Source organism: Echiichthys vipera (assembly GCF_963691815.1).
Source record: "Echiichthys vipera genome assembly, chromosome: 22".
Lineage (NCBI taxonomy): Eukaryota > Metazoa > Chordata > Actinopteri > Perciformes > Trachinidae > Echiichthys > Echiichthys vipera.
The window spans coordinates 3,173,484-3,192,705 of NC_139847.1; the positions used below are offsets into that span (position 1 = coordinate 3,173,484).

At 45.9% G+C, this 19,222-nt stretch overlaps 2 protein-coding genes across 2 annotated transcripts in view; both read right to left on the reverse strand.

The window, feature by feature from the left end:
* Nucleotides 1-18,840, reverse strand: part of cyp26b1 (cytochrome P450, family 26, subfamily b, polypeptide 1) — a 40,705-nt gene extending 21,865 nt beyond the window's left edge. Inside the window, exon 1 of the mRNA XM_083937070.1 lies at nt 17,706-18,840. Coding sequence (XP_083793196.1) covers nt 17,706-17,909 — 204 coding nt within the window. The 5' untranslated portion in view covers nt 17,910-18,840. The remainder of the gene's footprint in view (nt 1-17,705) is intronic.
* Nucleotides 1-19,222, reverse strand: part of exoc6b (exocyst complex component 6B) — a 344,934-nt gene that overhangs the window by 191,177 nt on the left and 134,535 nt on the right. The window lies entirely within an intron of this gene.

Genomic DNA, 19,222 nt, shown 5'->3' on the forward strand with positions numbered 1-19,222 from the left:
GCATACACACCAACACTTGCAGACAAACACATCATTCACACACACACACACACACACATACATGTTCAGGTACACACATACTCCAAATTCATAAAATTCACCCCCCAAAAAAAGGAAAACGTGCAAAGCAAACAAACACGCGGAGGCCTAACTGCAAATTGCCGTGACAACACTAACTGGTTTGACCCCAGTTTACTCATGGGGAAAGAGATATGTACGACTGTGAGGCACACACACACACACACACACACACACGGGCCACATATCTAAACATAAGCGCCAAAGAAGCAGTGCTATGAGGCCTCTCATTTGTGCACTGTGTGTTTTTTGTAATTATGCAGATAAGAGTCTTTTATTCTGAAGGGAATAATCGTTAAGAGCTACTGTAACTCTCACACTGCTGGAAACTACATATATACATGTATCACACACGTTTCTGGATCTACTGATGTATATTAGTGTAAATGTTTTACGATATGAAATGTACATTTTTAATATTTAATACAGAAAATGAGGCTCGGGGGGGATTTGAAATGGTGTCAAATAGCTGTTTATTTAATTTTAATTTTATTTCTAATGTTAAGCAACTGAACAAACACTACTTAGATATTCTATTATTATTTGTATAATATATTATATAACTTATTCTGGACATACAGCACTATTTAAATATTTTATTATTATTATTATGTTATATTTACATGTTGAGCAACTGAACAAACACTACTTAAATATTCTATTTTTATTTTTATTATTATTTAAATGTTAAGTAGATAACTGATACTAAACATACAACACTATTTAAATATTTTATTATTATTATTATATTTTATTTTTAATTTAAATGTTAAGCAACTGACTGATAGTGAACCAGCAACTATTTAGATATTATGTTTTTAGTATTATTTAAATTTTTAGCAAATAACTTATACTGGACATACAGCACTATTTAAATATGTTATTATTATTATTATATTATTATATTATTATTATTATATTTTATTTTAATGTTAAAGCAACTGAACAAACACTACTTAAATATTCTATTATTATTATTTAATGTTAAGCAGATAACTGATACTGAACATACAGCACTATTTAGATATTTTATTATTATTTTATTATTATTTTTTTTAATTTAAATGTTAAAGCAACTGACTGATAGTGAACAATCAACTATTAAGCTATTTATTTTATTTTTAGTTATTGTGTATTTTCATTTAGAATTTGTTGATAATGTGATAAAATTAAAATTAAATGTGTAATAATTGTTAAATATTCTCCTGAGTCATCGATTTTTATTCCAACTCGAAAATAAAATGTAAAATTTGCCGAGTGTGTGTGTGTTTGAGTGAGTGAGTGTGTGTGTGTGTGTGCGTGTGCGTGTGCGTGTGTGTGTGTGTGTGTGTGTGTGTGTGTGTGTGTGTGTGTGTGTGTGTTTGTGCGTGTGCGTGTGTGAACGCAGAGTTCTTTCACGGCCTAATTTTAGCAGGTAGTTTGCTTCCTGTTGGAGACGCGCCTCTCTCAGCAGGGGTGGTGTGAGTCGTGTGTGCAAACATCAGCTTCAGCCGACTGAAGCTGCAGGTTTCACAGGATACACACACACACACCCTCAAAACCCTGCAGTTATCCAGTTTTGATACATTTAACATTAACATTAACCATCTATCCATCCATTCATCTGTAGCATTCCTTCTCAATGTGGGGTGTTGAAATCTTCCTGTTGTTATAGTTTGTTATGGAGCACTGTGTGTGTGTGCGATCGTCTGGTATCGAGAACCTGTTTCAGTGGAGCACCGCTAACACATTTGAACTGTTATCGTAAACCTGAGACACTTCCTTTCGTCGATGCCCGCATGTGTTTCTGACAGTTGTGCGTCGCCTGCGCCACTGGGAACTTTAAACGAAGAGAAGACACGGCGAGGAGGAAGACATGGTCCAAAGAAAGCGCAGAGTTATAATAACATCAATACCTCAATAAAATAAAATAAAGAAATCTGTACAAATATTCTCTCATGTTCAGTCATAAAACAGCAATTGACGCTTAAAACCCGCAGGCCGAGCTTTTCTCCCACAGATACATATTGGATCCAGTCAAATAAGTCTCATCACTATCTTCATTTCCCCCAACCTCAGATCACTGCCACCTTTACAGTAACACAGCTACCGTGTGCAGGTGTTGGCGTTAGAAAGTGAAACGTCAGCACGATCCAGGGTTTAGCGTAAAGGTCCGATATCGACAAGCTTCCTCTGTTCTGATGCAGTTTTCTGTATTCGGTCCATTTGTCCTCGTCCCTTTTTCCGCGCACATTCCCATCGTAACCCACGTATTTATTATTGTACATGATGTAGCGTAAGAGCGCAAGTTGCCTAAATTTAACCATCAGAGACTTTGAAGATGGTTTTGTTGTATTGTTACGTACCAAAATGTTCTTTACTGATCATCGAATCATTCTTTGCATGTGTTTCATTGGACAGGTGCGACACATGTGCGTTTCTCTTACCGAATTTTCGGACCTCCGACTCGACAAAGTGCACTGGAAGTGAAACCTCCCTCTAGCGAATTCGGGGGGGAGACCAGAAAGCGAGGTGAAAATTAGCGTCTGCGGTTTGATTCGGGGGCCGTTGCGGCTCATCCCTTCCTCCCCTTCCCCGCGGAAGCAACGCACCTCACATCTCAGCGTTCCTCTCTGTGTGAACTCGGCCCAAATTGAGCACAGATGCTCCAGAAGCTCTTTTTTTTGCAGCTCTGTTTCATGTTGCTTTGAAAAAAACTCTTGATTGCCAGACGGCTTTTATGGATGAAAAATGCTGCTAATTAGCATTCGGGCTCAACACGCCCCACCTTCTGGAGCTGCAGTTTGTCACCGCGCTTTAAGCTGCTTCAGATGTTCCGACCCTTTTTCTTTAATGAGGTGTTGACGTTATTTTATCTACGCTGTGCACTTCGGAGATTTGGTTTTTTGAACTTTACTCAATCTTCTGTTAAAGCCGCATTGCATCGTGGTCCGCATCTTGCCGCTCGGCTGCTTCTACGGTGCAATTTCGTGAGGGATTGGCGCTAATTCTGGTCACCACCTAAATGTTGTATTAGTATTTAAACCTTTACAGATTGCAGGGTCTCTCTCTCTCTCTCTCTCTCTCTCTCCCTCTCTCTCTCTCTCTCTCTCTCTCTCTCTCTCTCTCTCTCTCTCCCTCTCCCTCTCTCTCTCTCGATCTGTCTGGGCGCAAACTGTTGACCTGAACTGTTTTCACAGCTCCTGTATACTTCCTCTTTTTACTGTGGCATGCACACACACACTCAAACACACACACACACACACACACATTAGCACACACACACACACACACACACACACACACACCAGGTCGCCGGCTGGCCTCTGGAGCCCCCGGGGTGTGTGTGTTTTTGTGTGTGTGTGCGCGTCTAAGAGTGGGGTTGTTTTCCAAGCTACATTTTGCTGCCACATGGATGTAGAGTGGTTTAGTATGTCTGCCTGGCAGGCCTGCTCACACACACACACACACTCACACACACACACACACACACACACACACACACACACACACACACACACACACACACACAGTCCAATTCGAAGGGAGTTCCTCAGGCAGCCAGACAAGGCTCCCTTTCACACTCAGATACAGCATCAGATTGAGGCGATTGTTTACACTACGTGCATTATGTGTGTATCTCTTCTTACATTTACTCTTTCCACTTCTCTCTGTTTTCATTTCACACACACACACACACACACACACACACACATTTTGGCAGAATACCGATGGTCTTCATCTGTCTTAGTACCTCGGAAAATAATTGCACATTGAACAAAAAAGTTACACTGAAATCATCTGTGTGTGTTTGTGTGTCTGTGTGTGTGTGTGTGTGTGTGTGTGTATGTGTGTGTGTGTGTGTGTGCGTGCCAGGGGTGTGGTCTGGATGACATTTAGTGTATAAGGTGAGAAGTGTACACCCCCACCGCCCTCTCAAACTGCACACTCACACACACACAGAGCGAGCATGGAAAAGTCGTGATGTAATGACGCCACACTTCTCATGCAGGAGAACACGTACGAAACCGCACACGGGATCACGGCGCACACACACTTAACACACTACTACACACACACACACACATACACAGAGTTGTAGCAGACGTCGCCGCGGAGACACAGGCGTCACAGCTTCACACTGATTGCGCAGGCTGAAAACACACTTTCCCTTCAGACTTCAGCGAAGCGAAGGAGCCATCGCTGTAAACACTCGCTTCGTTTTGTCCCCCCCCCCCAAAAAAAACCCACAGAAACCAAAATTGCCACCACAACATTACGGCTGATTTTACCGCCGAGGTCACAGGCAACAAACTCTGATGTGAGCTGAAAACCATAAAGAGGTTTTCCTCCTAATGATGGAGGGCGTAAGGTTTTAAAGCCCTTTGGATTTGTTACCTAGCAACTAAGAGACGTGCAAGCTGCGCGGGGGAGGCCCGAAACATGATGTATGCACGTGTACGTTTCCAGCAGCAGTGGTTAATGTGAATAACACTGTTTTTGGCTTCTTTTGTGTTAAACTGATACCTCACATTAATGAAGCGCTTGGTTGTGAATGCACGTGGTGTGATTCTCAGTAATGCCTAGTCATACTACTCCATATTGACGTCTTTCAACAGAGTTGCCGCAAAGTTGCTGAATCAGGACTGAAAAAGGCGAGAAAAGCACACACACAAAATGTAATAACTCTTTACTGTTCTTCCCTGAGTCCCTTTTTGAAGTTCCTGCTCGGTTCCAAAATGACATGCTTTGTCTGTGTCACTCGTATTTCTGTGTTTTCGCCTCGCATTGTTTGATCGCTCAGTGTTGTAATTGTGTTTGTTGGTCATACAAATGGTTTATATGAGCGTGTAGAAGAGATTCTTAGCTTTCTGTGGGTATGCAGCATGTGTGTCTGTATGCAAGCTACATGTTGCTGCAGAGGGGGATGTTGTTAAACTGCCTAATAGCCCCCGCCGGCGGGGGCTTCAGGGAAGAACAGGTTAATAATTTAATTCTTAGTAATTCTTAGTAATGTATAGTCACACTACTCCATATTTACTTCTTTGGTCGCTGAAATTTAGTGCAGAGTCGTCTGCAAACAAGATGTCAGGACTGTTCAGGATGCTGATGGCGTCTAACCGTATAATACAACAATGCATACAACACATTTTAATAGAAAAGAGAAAAAAGAAGTCTCCATTTTTCTAGATTTGTGAAATTAACATTAAATATCATTCATTCATTTAGTTAATTCTGTTTTAATGCATTAGGTTGTATGAAAGTAAACGTGACTGTTGCAAAATGAAGATTTTTGTTTTAGTAAACTTAAAGTTATATTCTGGTTAAATGGGGCGGCAGTAGCTCAGTCCGTAGGTGACTTGGCTGGGAACCGGAGGGTCGTGGTTCGAGTCCCTGTGTGGACCATGAATGGAGCGTGGACTGGTGGCTGGAGAGGTGCCAGTTCATCTCCTGTTGAGCAAGGCACCGAACCCCCAACTGCTCGGGGCGCCGTTCACTGGCAGCCCCCTCGCTCTGACATCTCTCCATTAATTGGAGGATTAATAGGTCGGTGTGTGTGTGTGTGTGTGTGTGTGTGTGTGTGTGTGTGTGTGTGTGTGTGCATCAAAGTCACATTTATTTTCATGACTCTAAACTTAAATGCACATACGTTAAAGCTTGTGTGTGTGGACGTCCATTTATATGCGTCTTTTTCACTACATGCATGAATGCACCATGTATTGTGTGTGTGTGTGTGTGTGTGTGTGTGTAACCTGTATAATAATAACAGAATGAACAAATTGAATTTCCTCTTGCAGGATTAATAAAAGGTCACACTTCAAAATCTCTTTTCTGCATTAAAATGTCTGAAAACTACTAATCTGGTCTGTGTTCTTACATTAACCCGGACGTTTCCAACAAAGTTCAGACCAGAGAGAAGAGTCACTTTAGCCACTTCTTCTTCTTCTTCTTCTTCTTCTAAACTACAGAACAGAATTTCCGACTTATCCTCACTTCTCTCTGCTTCACGTGTTCTTCATGCACAAAACAAACGCGCCAAAAACGCCGTCTTTGTAAATCTTTTTCCCCCCACGGTTCAAAAAAACTCCCCTTTCACGTTGAGACAAAATAAATAAATAAGTAACGGTGGTTCAAACTGGACCCTGAGGCGTCGTTAGGCAGAAAACACTGCACAGAGCTGCAGGTTAGGATTCAGGGTCGGAGCCGAGGTCGCGTTAAAAGGTCAAAATACGGGTAAAATAAAAGGTGACGCCGGGGTTAAAGGTTACGCACACACACCGACGAGGGTCAGGAGAAGTCTTTCAGAGCAGAGTGAGGGAATATCGTCGGCTTCCACAGACTCCCTTTTATATTTCTTTGAGATTTATCAGATATTTTACAAGAACCTCAATAAAGGAGAGGAGGGGGGGGGGGGGGGAGATTTTCCACACACGCCATCCGTTCATCTCACACACACTCACACTCCGGGGTTTCAGACAAACGCCGCAACGATCACAGGAGAAATTCATAAAAATCTCCCTGTCACTCGTGTTCTCCCTCTGAAAACACACACACACACTCCCCTCACACACACACACACACACACACACCAAACTGTCCCGAGCAGAGCTAGCTAGCGCGCCGGCGTGGTGCTAAAAATACCCCCGTCTGTTCTGTTGGGGTTGGCCTGGGGGCGACCTGGGCCCGGGCTTATAAATGTCCTCTTTGTAGCGTAGTGGAAATGTCCAACAAATGACTCTTTTATTAGGGCAAGACAAAAAAACACAGCTAATTATGTTTACTCAGATCAGCGCCGCCGCCGCCGCTCCACCAGCACACACACACACACACACACACACACACACACACGGACACACACAGACACAGCGGCCAGTTGTTGCAGACAGAGTGTGCGGAGTGGTAGAGAAATTGTAGATTGTAAAAAAAAGAAATATAAATATGTGCAACGCTTCGACGGAGCGGAGAGAGAGAAACCGAGGCTGATGGGAAAACAGTAGCAGGGAGTGAAGGACAGCGGCGGAGTGTGTGTGTGTCACACGTCTGAGAGCAAAAAGGGACGGAGGTCGTGATACAAGGGTGAAGCGAGCAGAGAGGGGACGAGTTTGCACCCAATAAACGGTCAAATGTGCTCTTTCATTGGGCGGTAAATGTCCGAGGGAGACATTTTTTATCTCGCTCTTTTCCCCATTTACTTAATTTAATTTGCTTTACGCCAAATGCTGTGACGTGTAACCGGCCCGTTCTCACTCCCGGGGCGTCAAATACGTCTCTTTCGTCAGTGTGTTTGACGCAGACGCAAACTCACCGGGCTTGCAACTGCGAGCACATCCACGGCAATGTTAGACGCTCGGAAGATGGTATTTAAATCGTATAAACCACGAATAAATCAAACGTTAGAGCTGCAATAACTCACTGGTGAAAAGAGGTTAAAGTAAAATGAATGTGTTCCAATTTAAATCATAGTGTCTTCGGGGAAACGTGCGCTCAAATGGAGCAGTTTTAGCTTATTTGATTCATTTTTATGTGCTGGTTCTTTCACGCAATCAGACGAGTTGTGAGCTAAATTGATAAAAATGTAATGTAGAATATATGAGATGTAGAATACTGAGTGGTTGTTCCCTCTCACTTCAGGTGCTGAAGGTGTTTTAAGACGGGAAAAGGCTGTGAAGCAGCGTTAGATGATGACGATGAGGACGATGAGTCAAGCTTAGTCCGCGGAGGAGCCGGTGAGTCAAACGTTAGCATTAGCGGCAGGAAAACGACGCCTATTTCAGCGCAAAACAACAAAAAAAGCCGCTTCACCTCAAAGAAACTACAAACACATCAACGGAAAATTTTAAAAAAGACTGACGGGGGATTTTTTGGGGGGTAAAGGCGACGCAGAGACAAGTAGACGGTGCTGAAAATGATTAATTTTTATGTGCTGATCCTTTAACGCAATCAAACAAGATGTGAGCTAAATTGATAAAAATTTGATGTAGAATATATGAGATGTAGAATAGAGTGGTTGTTCCCTCTCACGGCAGGTGCAAAGGCCGTGAAGCAGCATTATTTGGGTCGATCTGAGTCGGTGTGATGTCCGCAGAGGAGCCAGTGAGTCAAACGTTAGCATTAGCGGCAGGAAAACGACGCCTATTTCAGCGCAACCGTGTCTGGAAAACAACAAAAAAGCCGCTTCACCCCAAAGAAACTACAAATGCATCAACAGAAGATTATAAAAAAGACTGACGGGGGATTTTTTGGGGGGTAAAGGCGACGCAGAGACACGAAGACGGTGCTGAAAAAAGGTGAATCGTACGGACTGGGGCTAAAATGAAGCTTCGAAATGCAGCGGAGGAGGACGAGGGAGAGGAAACGAGGTCAAAGGCTGTGAGGGAATTCCTTCTTTCTTTTCAGCCGTCAATCGTTCAGCCGGTGCCAGAGATACCAAGGAACCAGTGTGTGAGTTTTTTATATGCGTGCGTTTGAATGGTGCGACAGGTCCTCGCCTCCACAATGAGACCCTGTCCCTTTGCGGTCACGCCGCCGCATCACGGAGACAGAGGGAGAAGACGAAAAAAGAGAAGAGACGAGAGAGCGGGGTTGAGAGGGGAGGAAAGCAGGGTAGGAAAGAGAGGAGGAAGCGGAGGAAGAGGGGTGAAGAATGAGAGTAAGAAAAGGGGACGAGAAGGAGAGAGGGTCAAAGAGGTGAGCGCCAGAAACGGGAGCGCAGAGAAAGCGAGCGCAGAGCGTGGCGGAGGAGGTGGAGGAGGTGGGGAAGGGTGCTCGTTTCAAAAAAAAAAGGAGGGATTAACGAAAAAGGGCTTCGGGTAGTTCAGCCAAAAATCACGGAGAATGGAGAGAGAGAGAGAAAGAGGGAGAGAGCAGAAAGAGAGAGAGCGCTGGCCCCTGACCCGGGGACATTATAGGAGGGGAGATTACGGTTGTTCAGAACGCTCTAAGCACTCACCCTGGGACCCCGGCTAATACCCTGAGACACACACACACACACACACACACACACACACACACACACACACACACACACACACACACCTCAACTACAACCAAGACGCACAAACTCAAAAAAAACCCATGTAAAGTGTCGTTCATTCACGTGTATTCATCCACCGCATAAAATAGTCCCACACAAATGCGTTATTTCGTCCTATTTGAGCGACGTTTGCTAAAAATCGCAGTGCTCAGCTGTTTTAAAACATTATTCAGCCTTTTTTTGCTGTTTTTAATGAAAGAAAGAGTTTGAGACGCACTCATTCGTACGGTTATAGTTGGTTTGGGTCCGTTCGTGGCGTGTTTATCGACGATTTAGAGAGAATGAATGACTCTGGCCTTATTCAAAGTATTTACACAAATGTGCAGAGCTCATGAGCTCTCTTTCACACACACACACACACTCACACACACACACACACACCTCTGAACTGCAACCAAGGCGCACAAACTAAAAAAAAAACCATGTAAAGTGTCATTCATTCACGTGTATTCATCCACCGCATAAAATAGTCCCAAACAAATGCGTTATTTCGTCCTATTTGAGCGACGTTTGCTAAAAACCACAGTGCTCAGCTGTTTTAAAACATTATTCAGCTTTTTTTTGTTGTTTTTAATGAAAGTATGTGTTTGAGACGCACTCATTTGTACGGTTATAGTCGGTTTTGGGTCCGTTCGTGGCGTGTTTATCGTCGATTTAGAAAGAATGAATGACTCTGGCCTTATTCAAAGTATTTACACACATGTGCAGAGCTCATGAGCTCTCTTTCACACACACACACACACACTCACACACACACACACACACCTCTGAACTACAACCAAGAGGCGCACAAACTCAAAAAAAACCCATGTAAAGTGTCATTCATCCACCGCATAAAATAGTCCCACACAAATGCGTTATTTCATCCTATTTAAGCAGCGTTTGCTAAAAAAACACTGTGCTCAGCTGTTTTAAAACATTATTCAGCTTTTTTCTGTTGTTTTTAATGAAAGTGTGTGTTTGAGATGCACTCATTTGTAAAGATATAGTTGGTTTTGGTGCTTTTGTTTCTTGTTTATGGACGATTTTAAAAAGAATGAATGACTCTGACCTTATTCAAAGTATTTACACACATGTGCAGAGCTCATGAGCTCTCTTTCACACACACACACTCACACACACACACACAAACACACACACACACACACACACCCACACACACACACACACACACACACACACCTCTGAACTACAACCAAGACGCACAAACTCCAAAAAAACCCATGTAAAGTGTCATTCATTCACGTGTATTCATCCACCGCATAAAATAGTCCCACACAAATGCGTTATTTCGTCCTATTTGAGCGACGTTTGCTAAAAACCTTATTCAAAGTATTTACACACATGTACAGAGCTCATGAGCTCTCTTTCACACACACATACGCACACTCATTGAGAGCTTAACATTGTGCTCTATACTCGGGGGCCCGGGGACAAGAGGAGCGTTTGGAGGAGGGAGCGGTGTGTTCCCGGGGTGAAAGAAGGGGCACGGGAGAGCGCTGCCAGCACCTCCCGCTAATCTGAACAAGAGGAGGATGGATGGATTGATGGATGGATGGAGAAGAAGAGAGGAGAAAGATAAAAGCAAGATGGAGAGTGATGCTTTTTACCCCAAAAAGAAGGTTTGGGTTTAGGTCTTCTTGGTGTCAACGCGTCGTTTTGCGATGAAGCTACGGCGATGAAAGCGTATATAAGAGAAAAGGCAGCAGGCGAGACAGAAAACGGGAGTGTTTTAAGTGTAAAAATGCTCATATATATGTTATAGACGGATAAAACGACGCAAAACGCAACACACAAGCCTAAGTACAAGACTTAAACACAGAAACGCGGCGATAAATGATGTTAAACACGAACAGAAATGATGGAGAGAAGCTTAAAGAAAAGGTTAGAGGGGTGAGAAGATCGCGTCCTCGAGGGTTCAAGGGTCCTGCCTTGAATGTTAAAACCGGTACACACACACACACACACGCACGCATTAAAAGGGCTGCCTCTATGTATCTCTCACCCAACAAACACACACTTGCTAGTTCTCTGGCAACTTCTAGAAAGAAAAAATAAGAGTTAATTATTTTTGCATTGCTGTCTGAGCTCACACACTCCTGTGCACGTGTGTGTGTGTGTGTGTGTTTGTCTACATGTGTGCGTGCTACATCTACATCTACATGCTCTATATGTGCGTGTTATGTGACTGTATGCTCATAGTATTTCCATCCACCGTGTGTGTGTGTGTGTGTGTGTGTGTGTGTGTGTGTGTGTGTGTGTGTGTGTGTGTGTGTGTGTGTGTGTGTGTGTCTCAGGACTGTGTAACCGCAGCTATGCAGCACACAGCAGGCTGGACCGCAGTAATGGAACCTTTACTATAGATGAAGCCACCAGGCCTCACAATCCCGGCTCTGTCTGAGCCTGGTTAAAGGCGCAATCCGCCCTCAAAAGCAGAAAGATCCCACATGTGCTGTAAACCAGAAATGGCTCCGAGGTGATCGGCTCAGATTTTCAACGGGGTTTCGTTCGCGACGAGTGAATTTTTAGGATCCGTAGAGAGTCTTTGTGAAGCAGAGCAGAGGGTTTTAGGATCCAAATCATTCGCCACCAGACTTCCATGGCTGGATTATGGTCCAAGGCCCCGGGGCAGTGGGGATCAGTGCTTCCGGCGCCTCGGACCTCCATAAGGAAGTCCAATGCCAGCGCCCTCACAGCACAAGCTAACCACGAGGCTCCTATAGGTGCTTAAAGCGTGTGCGAACCACTAGGGCCCACTTAGAGTGCAAGCTTGCTGTCCACGGCCCGTCTGAGAGAGGTGGGCTTTTGTAAAGCACGTTTGCACATGTACGAGCACGAGCGTGCACACGTGTACGAGCACGAGGCCTACGGCGGTTCTGAGGTCATTTCCTGTGCGCCTGTTGGGACGTAGAAAAAAGAAGGAGGGACCATGCGCGGACATTTCAAACAATGGCGGTGAAAGGTTCACGTTGGTGTGATGCGGAGGTGGAGTGTTTACTGCAGATTTGGTCGATGAAAAGATTCAAAAACAGTCGACAAGACGCACAAAAACTCAGAGGTCTACGGAAAGATCTGGAAACAAAGCCACGCATCGCCATGACGTCATCAATGCGTGTGACGTGTTACGGCGTGATGACGTATAGGCAGCAAGAAGTGTGGTGATTTCAAAGCGTTAGCGTCTAAAGTCCGAGCCCTCAGACACGTTCCACCATCATTACATGGACGTCCAGATTACCTGTTCTCATAAAGACGACTGCACTCGAAGGCACCGGCGAGTGTTTGGCGAGGGGCAGACGGAGATTAAATAACGACTACACCCTTTAAAATAAGGTAGAAGGAGAAGAAGGAGGAGGAGGGGAAGAAGAGAGAAGAGCAGCTGTCATCGCTGTGTGAGATGAGAGGGTGTTTGGTCTGCAGGACTGTTATTACTCTGCCCACCGTCATTTACACTTCATCACTGCACAACAGAGACAAGACGACAGGCTGGCAGACAGAGGGACAATGCATTAGTGTGTGTGTGTGTGTGTGTGTGTGTGTGTGTGTATATATATACAGTATAACATATAGATATATATATTTATATATATGCGTGTGAGCTGATGCTAAAGTCCGTGCAAACTGTGGAAAGGAAGAACCAGGCACTCATAACACGTGCACCTTCTGCATAGAAATTGATTTTGTGCGTATGTGCATCGCATGTGTGTGTTGCTCGCTCACACACACACACACACATACACATACACACACACACACACACACACACACGGTGCAGTCTGAGTGTCTGTGCCGTGTGTATATTTCCTCCTGTGGTCTGACCCAGATTCAGTTCAGCCTGTCTGCACTGCGTGTGTGTGTGTGTGTGTCTGTGTGTGTGTGTGTGTGTGCGTGTGCGTGTGCGTGTGCGTGTGTGTGTGTGTGTGTGCGTGTGTGTGTGTGTACCGGATAGGTTCCCCCTTGCTGGTTGAGAACAGAATCAGTCAATATCGATTCTTCCGCATAAGTCAAATTTTTAAGAACTTTGGAAAACCTCATTACCCAGAATTCCTAGAACAGTGTATTTGCAACTTGCACATAATCCAAAAGTTTTCTAATTTCACATCTGAAACCAGCAAATAATCCAAAACCACATGTGGGAACTTTGCATTCTGGCGCCCCCACGTGGCAGCAGAAGGTAACTGCTGTGGTCCAGTTCACATGGACCCTCCTGTCACGCCCTTTGTGTTTATTTAACATCAAATGTGTCACGTTGCTCTTTCAAAACCCGCTCTCGTCTTTCAGTCTGACCTTTCGTTTATATAAAGAACTTTGGCGTCTGAATGTTACGCACGTTTTCTGTGTATCGCGATGCTTATTTCGACCCTGGGGACAAAACGAAATACGGAAGAAGACGCTTGGTCAGGACCCCTTTTGCATGTTGGTTTTTAACACCCTTTGGACTTGTTGTTCATTTCGCAGTGTGCTTTTAGGTTCAGGCAACAAAACTACGTGGTTACGTTAAGAAAAAGATTGCGTCTTGGGTTAAAACAAGTGTTTGTGATATAAGTTAACTTGCGTACGTAAGGTAAAACTAGTCAAAGTTCATTTTTGGTTTCACGCGTGGGTGAAAGCTCCGTGTTTGTTTGTGTTTGTTTGACCCATCCGTACACCCCGACCTACGCCCTACGCGGACTTTGTCACCCTTTATATCACGTCGTCTCTCATTAAGACGATCAAAGATTCCTCGTGCGTCACTATCAGACGCCGAGGGCCTCGAACTGAGCTCACGTGTCTGACGAGTTGGGAGGGGACGAGAGCAGCTTGTCAAGCGAAAAAGTAACTTTAACTTAAACTTAAGTCGGTTTATAAAAATGTTTTATATGACTCGTGAAAACATTTTGGTGTTTATCGATAAAGAACTGCGTCAAAGTCACATTTTTTTTTCAGGACTCTAAACTTAAATGCACGTACGGTGAAGCTTGTGTGTGTGTGTGCGTCCATTTATATGCGTCTTTATCGCTACATGCATGAATGCACCATGTAGAGTGTGTGTGTGTGTGTGTGTGTGTGTGTGTGTGTGTGTGTGTGTGTCTGCTCTGTAGCAACGCTCCTGCTTGGCACCGTCCCTTCCCAACGCTCCAGCTGCTAATGAGAGCAGACAGGCCTCTGGCAGAGCGACCGTAAAACTATTTCAAACTGCAGATCGCTTGAAAAAAAATGTGCTTCTGCTGCTGCGCGTTTCAATTCGAATCATACCGTCACGCTTATACTATATACTTATTATACTGGCACAGACAAAGAGACATTTAGAGAAAAGACCAAAAGAAAAATAAGAGTTAAGGAAAGAAGATCAGTCGTCCGGTCAGTTTATACCTAGAGAACGTCGATGCACCGATACTACAACATGCCAACACACAATCCCCTGGAACTAGTGTGTTTAAATGCTTCTCCTTGCCCTTCATTTAAGCATCTTGAGTTCATATATTTAGGGAATATTGTGTCAAACGACCGTGTGAAAACAACTGGACAACGTGCAGGAGGTGGCTCATGTCTGTAGAGCTGTAAAAACTCACTGGAGACTATCTGGCGTAGCAGTGGTGGCGTGAAAACGCAAGAAAGGTAAGAATGGAAGAATCCTGTGTGCTGCCATTGGAGGGGTAAAGTAAAGCCGCCTCGGTCGCTGTTTTATAATCATTAAACGTATATTATTTGTGTTGTGTGTAATGGTTTGAAAACATATATTGACGCACACACAAAAAAGCCCCTGAGGTGTGTAGAGGCCTTTAGAGACCAGCTGGGGATCAAAGCGGAGCATACAGCGACTAAAGAGAGAGTTATGTCCCTCAGGAGTTGGTGGTGGAGACCAAAAACAGAGCAACGAGGTAGGCTGGCTAACTTACTCTTAGATAGCAACTGCTAACGTAATTTTGCCAACTTCATTTAGCAAATAGCTAACTTGACCCTCACGTGCCTCCCCTTCTACCACAGAGCTCCTCCGCTCCCTACCATCGAGTGCTCGTCAGGGCACGTGCACCAGATTCCTGTGAACCAGCCCGTGTCTTCTGTCATCAATAAACGGCACGGAGTACACGCTACATGGTGGTAGGCTGGCTAACTTACTCATAGACAGCAATTGCTAACGTCATTTAGCATATAGCTAGCTTGACGCGTGTGCATGTGATATTGTAACATGCACGGGGGGATCTGTGGCGCGTGCACGAACTGTGAACTGCGCTGAGTGGACAGGATGATACGGGCGCGGGTAGGCACACGTAGAGACGCGTGTTTTGTTTTTTTATTTCTAAACCGGTTTGATTTATGTCGTTCTATCGGAGCAGAGTGTCGGTTTCAGTGAATACCGTCCAATAAATGTTGCCGGCTGCGCCTTTAACTTCTCGAACTCGATCAAGTGCTTTTAAGTTCTTGGCACGGTCAGAGGGAAATGTGCAGAGGGACGACTGGTCTCGGAGCACATCTGTCAAGTCCTCTCCGGCAGCGGAGTAGTAGCCGAGACATAAACCAGCATCTGGGAGAGAAGGTCCCATCAGATCTCCATCTCTGTCTGTCTCGCTCACCCCACAGCACCGCAGGATAGATGATGATGATGATTGGGGCTGCGGCCCGGCATCTCTCCATCTCTCTGATACAGTTTAGCAGCGTTCATGAGGCGTTTCATTGACTGCATTAACTCTGAGACACATCCAGACACCGAGAGGAAGCGAAGGGGGACCTCTCCTCAGGGTTTTCTTGCTCGCGCGGAGACATTTGGTCCTCATAAGTATAGACACACTCAGCCTTTCATTCCTCTATGTGACTGACATGCACCCCCCCCCCCCCCTCCCTCACCCCCACCCACCTCCTCCTCGCCATAAACTTGGCCGTGGTCCTCGGTTGCATTCCGGGAACTTGTCTCGCTCGGTGTCAGATGTAAGGGAGAGGAGCACCGCGAGTTCAAGCCCCGCGCGCTCCACCGTGCCCCCGCTCGCTGTGCACCCCCCCCCCCCCCCCCCACACACACACACACACACACACACACACACACACTACCACCACCTTTTTCCTTTTTCTTTTTGAGCCCCCCCCCCCGCCTCTCTCTCTCTCTTTCTCTTTCTCTTTTCTTTATCCTCCTCCACCCCCCGACGGGAGTCATCGGTTCTCGCGCTGACAACGGCTGCTCGGTGGCGCCGGGGCTCGGGTGCAGCCCGGTGGAGTCAAACCCCAAACCTTAGCTTTTACTCTCTCAGCTGATCCAAACTCCTTTTTGTGCGCATTTCCCCTCTAAACACGCAGATTCAGACGCGTCGGTGCGTCCTGCGCACAGCGGGTTGCGCAGAGAGCGAGGAGCGAGGAGCGAGGAGTGACGCGTCTCTCCAATAAATGATCTCAAATGTGACATCACGCACGTCCTGGGAGTTTCCTCCTTTTTCTCCCCCCCTGCAGCTGTCAATCAACGTGTAAAAGAGGAGGAATCTGGGTCACTGTGTGATTTCTGTAACATGCAGCATGCTGGGATTTTTTGGAAGTGGGGCAGGAAGAGCGTCTGGGGCGAAGAGGAGAGAGGAGAGGGAGTGCACTTTACCCTCACCTCAACCCTTCACCCTTTTACCCACACAACCCCTCTCTCTCTCTCTCTCTCTCTCTCTCTCTCTCTCTCTCTCTCTCTCTCTCTCTCTCTCTCTCTCTCCCTCTCTCCCTCTCTCTCTCTGCAGACCCCCCCCCTTCCCATATTCTTAAAACCCAAACTTTATAATGAATTCTTGAGGAGATACACTTTATATTCCCTGCTCGACTCACGCACAGACAGCCGCGCTAATTGCCAGCAGCGTATCAGCTCCTGGTCGATAACCTATCAGCTCTGACCGCGGCTCGACGCCTCCGCGCGGGGACAAGTCGCCCGCCGCTCTCAGTTGTTGTGAGATAATAAAATAAAAAAAACCCTGATCTGATCGCCCAGTGGAGCCACGGCGGAGTGGGAGACAGAGATTGCAGGGTTATAAACTAATCAAGAGTGAAGGGAAACTCTCGGATCGCGCGGACCGGAGCCGCTGCCTCTGCGTGCAGCACAGACGCGCAGGATGAGGATGAAGCGTCTTAAAAGTCCCGAAAGGCGCATATTTTAGAGGTTACCCGGGCCAATATGAGACATTATGAGTGTGTTTAACGATCTACATCACGGGATGTTGAGACAAATTGATGGAAGTTGTGAAATGATGAAGGGAAAAAGGAGTTTTCTCTCTTTGCTCGCATTGTGCGCATCGCCGACTGGAGCGCGTGTGGCTTAATCTGTGAAAAGTGTCCTGTTGGTGCTTAAAAGTCCGGATTGTCTCCGTGTCCCGCTGCAGACTCACTCATCAGTGCGTTGATACACACTCTTTAAAGGAGCGCGCGCACGCGGTTAACAGTGAAAAGCGTAAAAGCGTGATGGATGAACCAAAATGTAATGAAACAAAAAAACCCTGTAAAGTTTTAAAGAATCCAATAAAGAAACAGATAAGACTGATTTCATCACACGCGCATCATAAAGTCCCTCTCTGTCCCCGCGCAGACACCGGGGGACCCACGCTGACCCAGACACCGTGTCGCGCTCCATCGAGCCCCCCGACCTCCCCCACCTCCCCAGCCCCGAGGGCGCGCTTACCTGCAGGAGCCAGTGGCAGGTCTCGCCGATGAAGGGGAAGCCCATGGATCCTTTGGGCATGGGCAACTTGCAGTTTTTATCCCGCGTTGCCGTCCATCTGAGCTGCCACAGCTGCTGGGAGACGGCGAGGAGTAGCGCCATGGACACCAGGCAGGCGGCCAATGTGGCCAGAGCCGAGATGAAGTCGAAAGTGTCGAACATCATGGTGATGGAGAGCCCGGCGAAATGTCTGGAGCTCTGGGCGACTTAAGAGAGCTGCTGAAAGTTTCTTTTAAACTTTATATTCGTGACCAAATGTTTAAATCTGGATCCCTCGGTGATTTGTATTTGGGGGGTTGTTTTGCGTAAAAGCGCTCCTTTACGCACTCCAAAGCAGAGGCGGCTGCGTTTTTCAGAATGAATGAAGGATGTGGAGTGCGGTTCTCTCCTTCAGGTGGACCGCGTCTCTGTTCCCCCCAAAATAGTCACAAAGTGGCGTTTTGTGTGCGTCAAAAGTGCAAAAAGAGATGCTGCAGGTGAGCCGCGCTGCCAGGATCTCACACCTTCAGCGTGTAAAGTGGTAAAAACAAAACAAATGAAACCATTAAAACTCACTTTTGTTTTAATGGTTTAAGCATTTGGAACAACAATCACACGAGACTGGGGTCTGTCCCGGGGTTTGAAATCTCATCTTTGGTCTCGTTTGTGGGTCAGTGACTTCAAATGGAAGTTTAAAAAAAACATAAAATAAAGAAAAGTCTGAAACTTTGAAGGCAAATAAAAAAAATCTCAAGGTGACACGTTTTAATGTCAGAGGCTGGGACACGTGGAAAAGTGAAGCCGAGCCCCTGGAACCAACAAGGGCTTCTTTTTTCTTTCTTTTTAAACTTTATAAAAACTTCTTCCGAGGGATGGAAAGACTTGGGTTTTTTAGGGGGGGGGGGGTGAAATGAAATGAACGAAACCTCTTCCAAGAATCGCGTCTTTTTTCAATTCCAAAATGAGGAGGAGAAGAAAAAAAAAAAGCCTCTAGTTGTAATCACTCTGTGCAGATAAAGTCGACTTTTAAGATCCGTGAGCGCGCGCGGGAGGCAAAGGGTGCGCAGGAGATGCTCTGGAGCCACCGTCCTCCTTCTGAGTCTCTCACTTTCTGTCGTCCACTCTCTTCTCTGTGTACCTTTCTGTTCTTCAGAACGCTCCTCTCTCTCTCTCTCTTCTCTCTCTCTCTCTCTCTTCTCTCTCTCTCTCTCTCTCCTCTCTCTCTCTCTCTGCTGGCTGCCTATACAAGTCACCCTCAGTGTGTGTGTGTGTGTGTGTGTGTGTGTGTGGGGATGCGTGCGTAAAAGAGTGTGTTTGCGTCGAGCCAGAGGCACCAATGAGTGTTTATATAGTGCAGAGGCAACTGGAAGGCGAATAGGCGGCCAAGGGCTCCCGTCACCCCCCCCCCCCCCCCCCCCCCCCCCCCATCGGCTACAGAGAGAGACTCCCCTCCTTTTCCCTCCACCACCACCACCTCTCCCCTTCCTCCCTCCACCTCC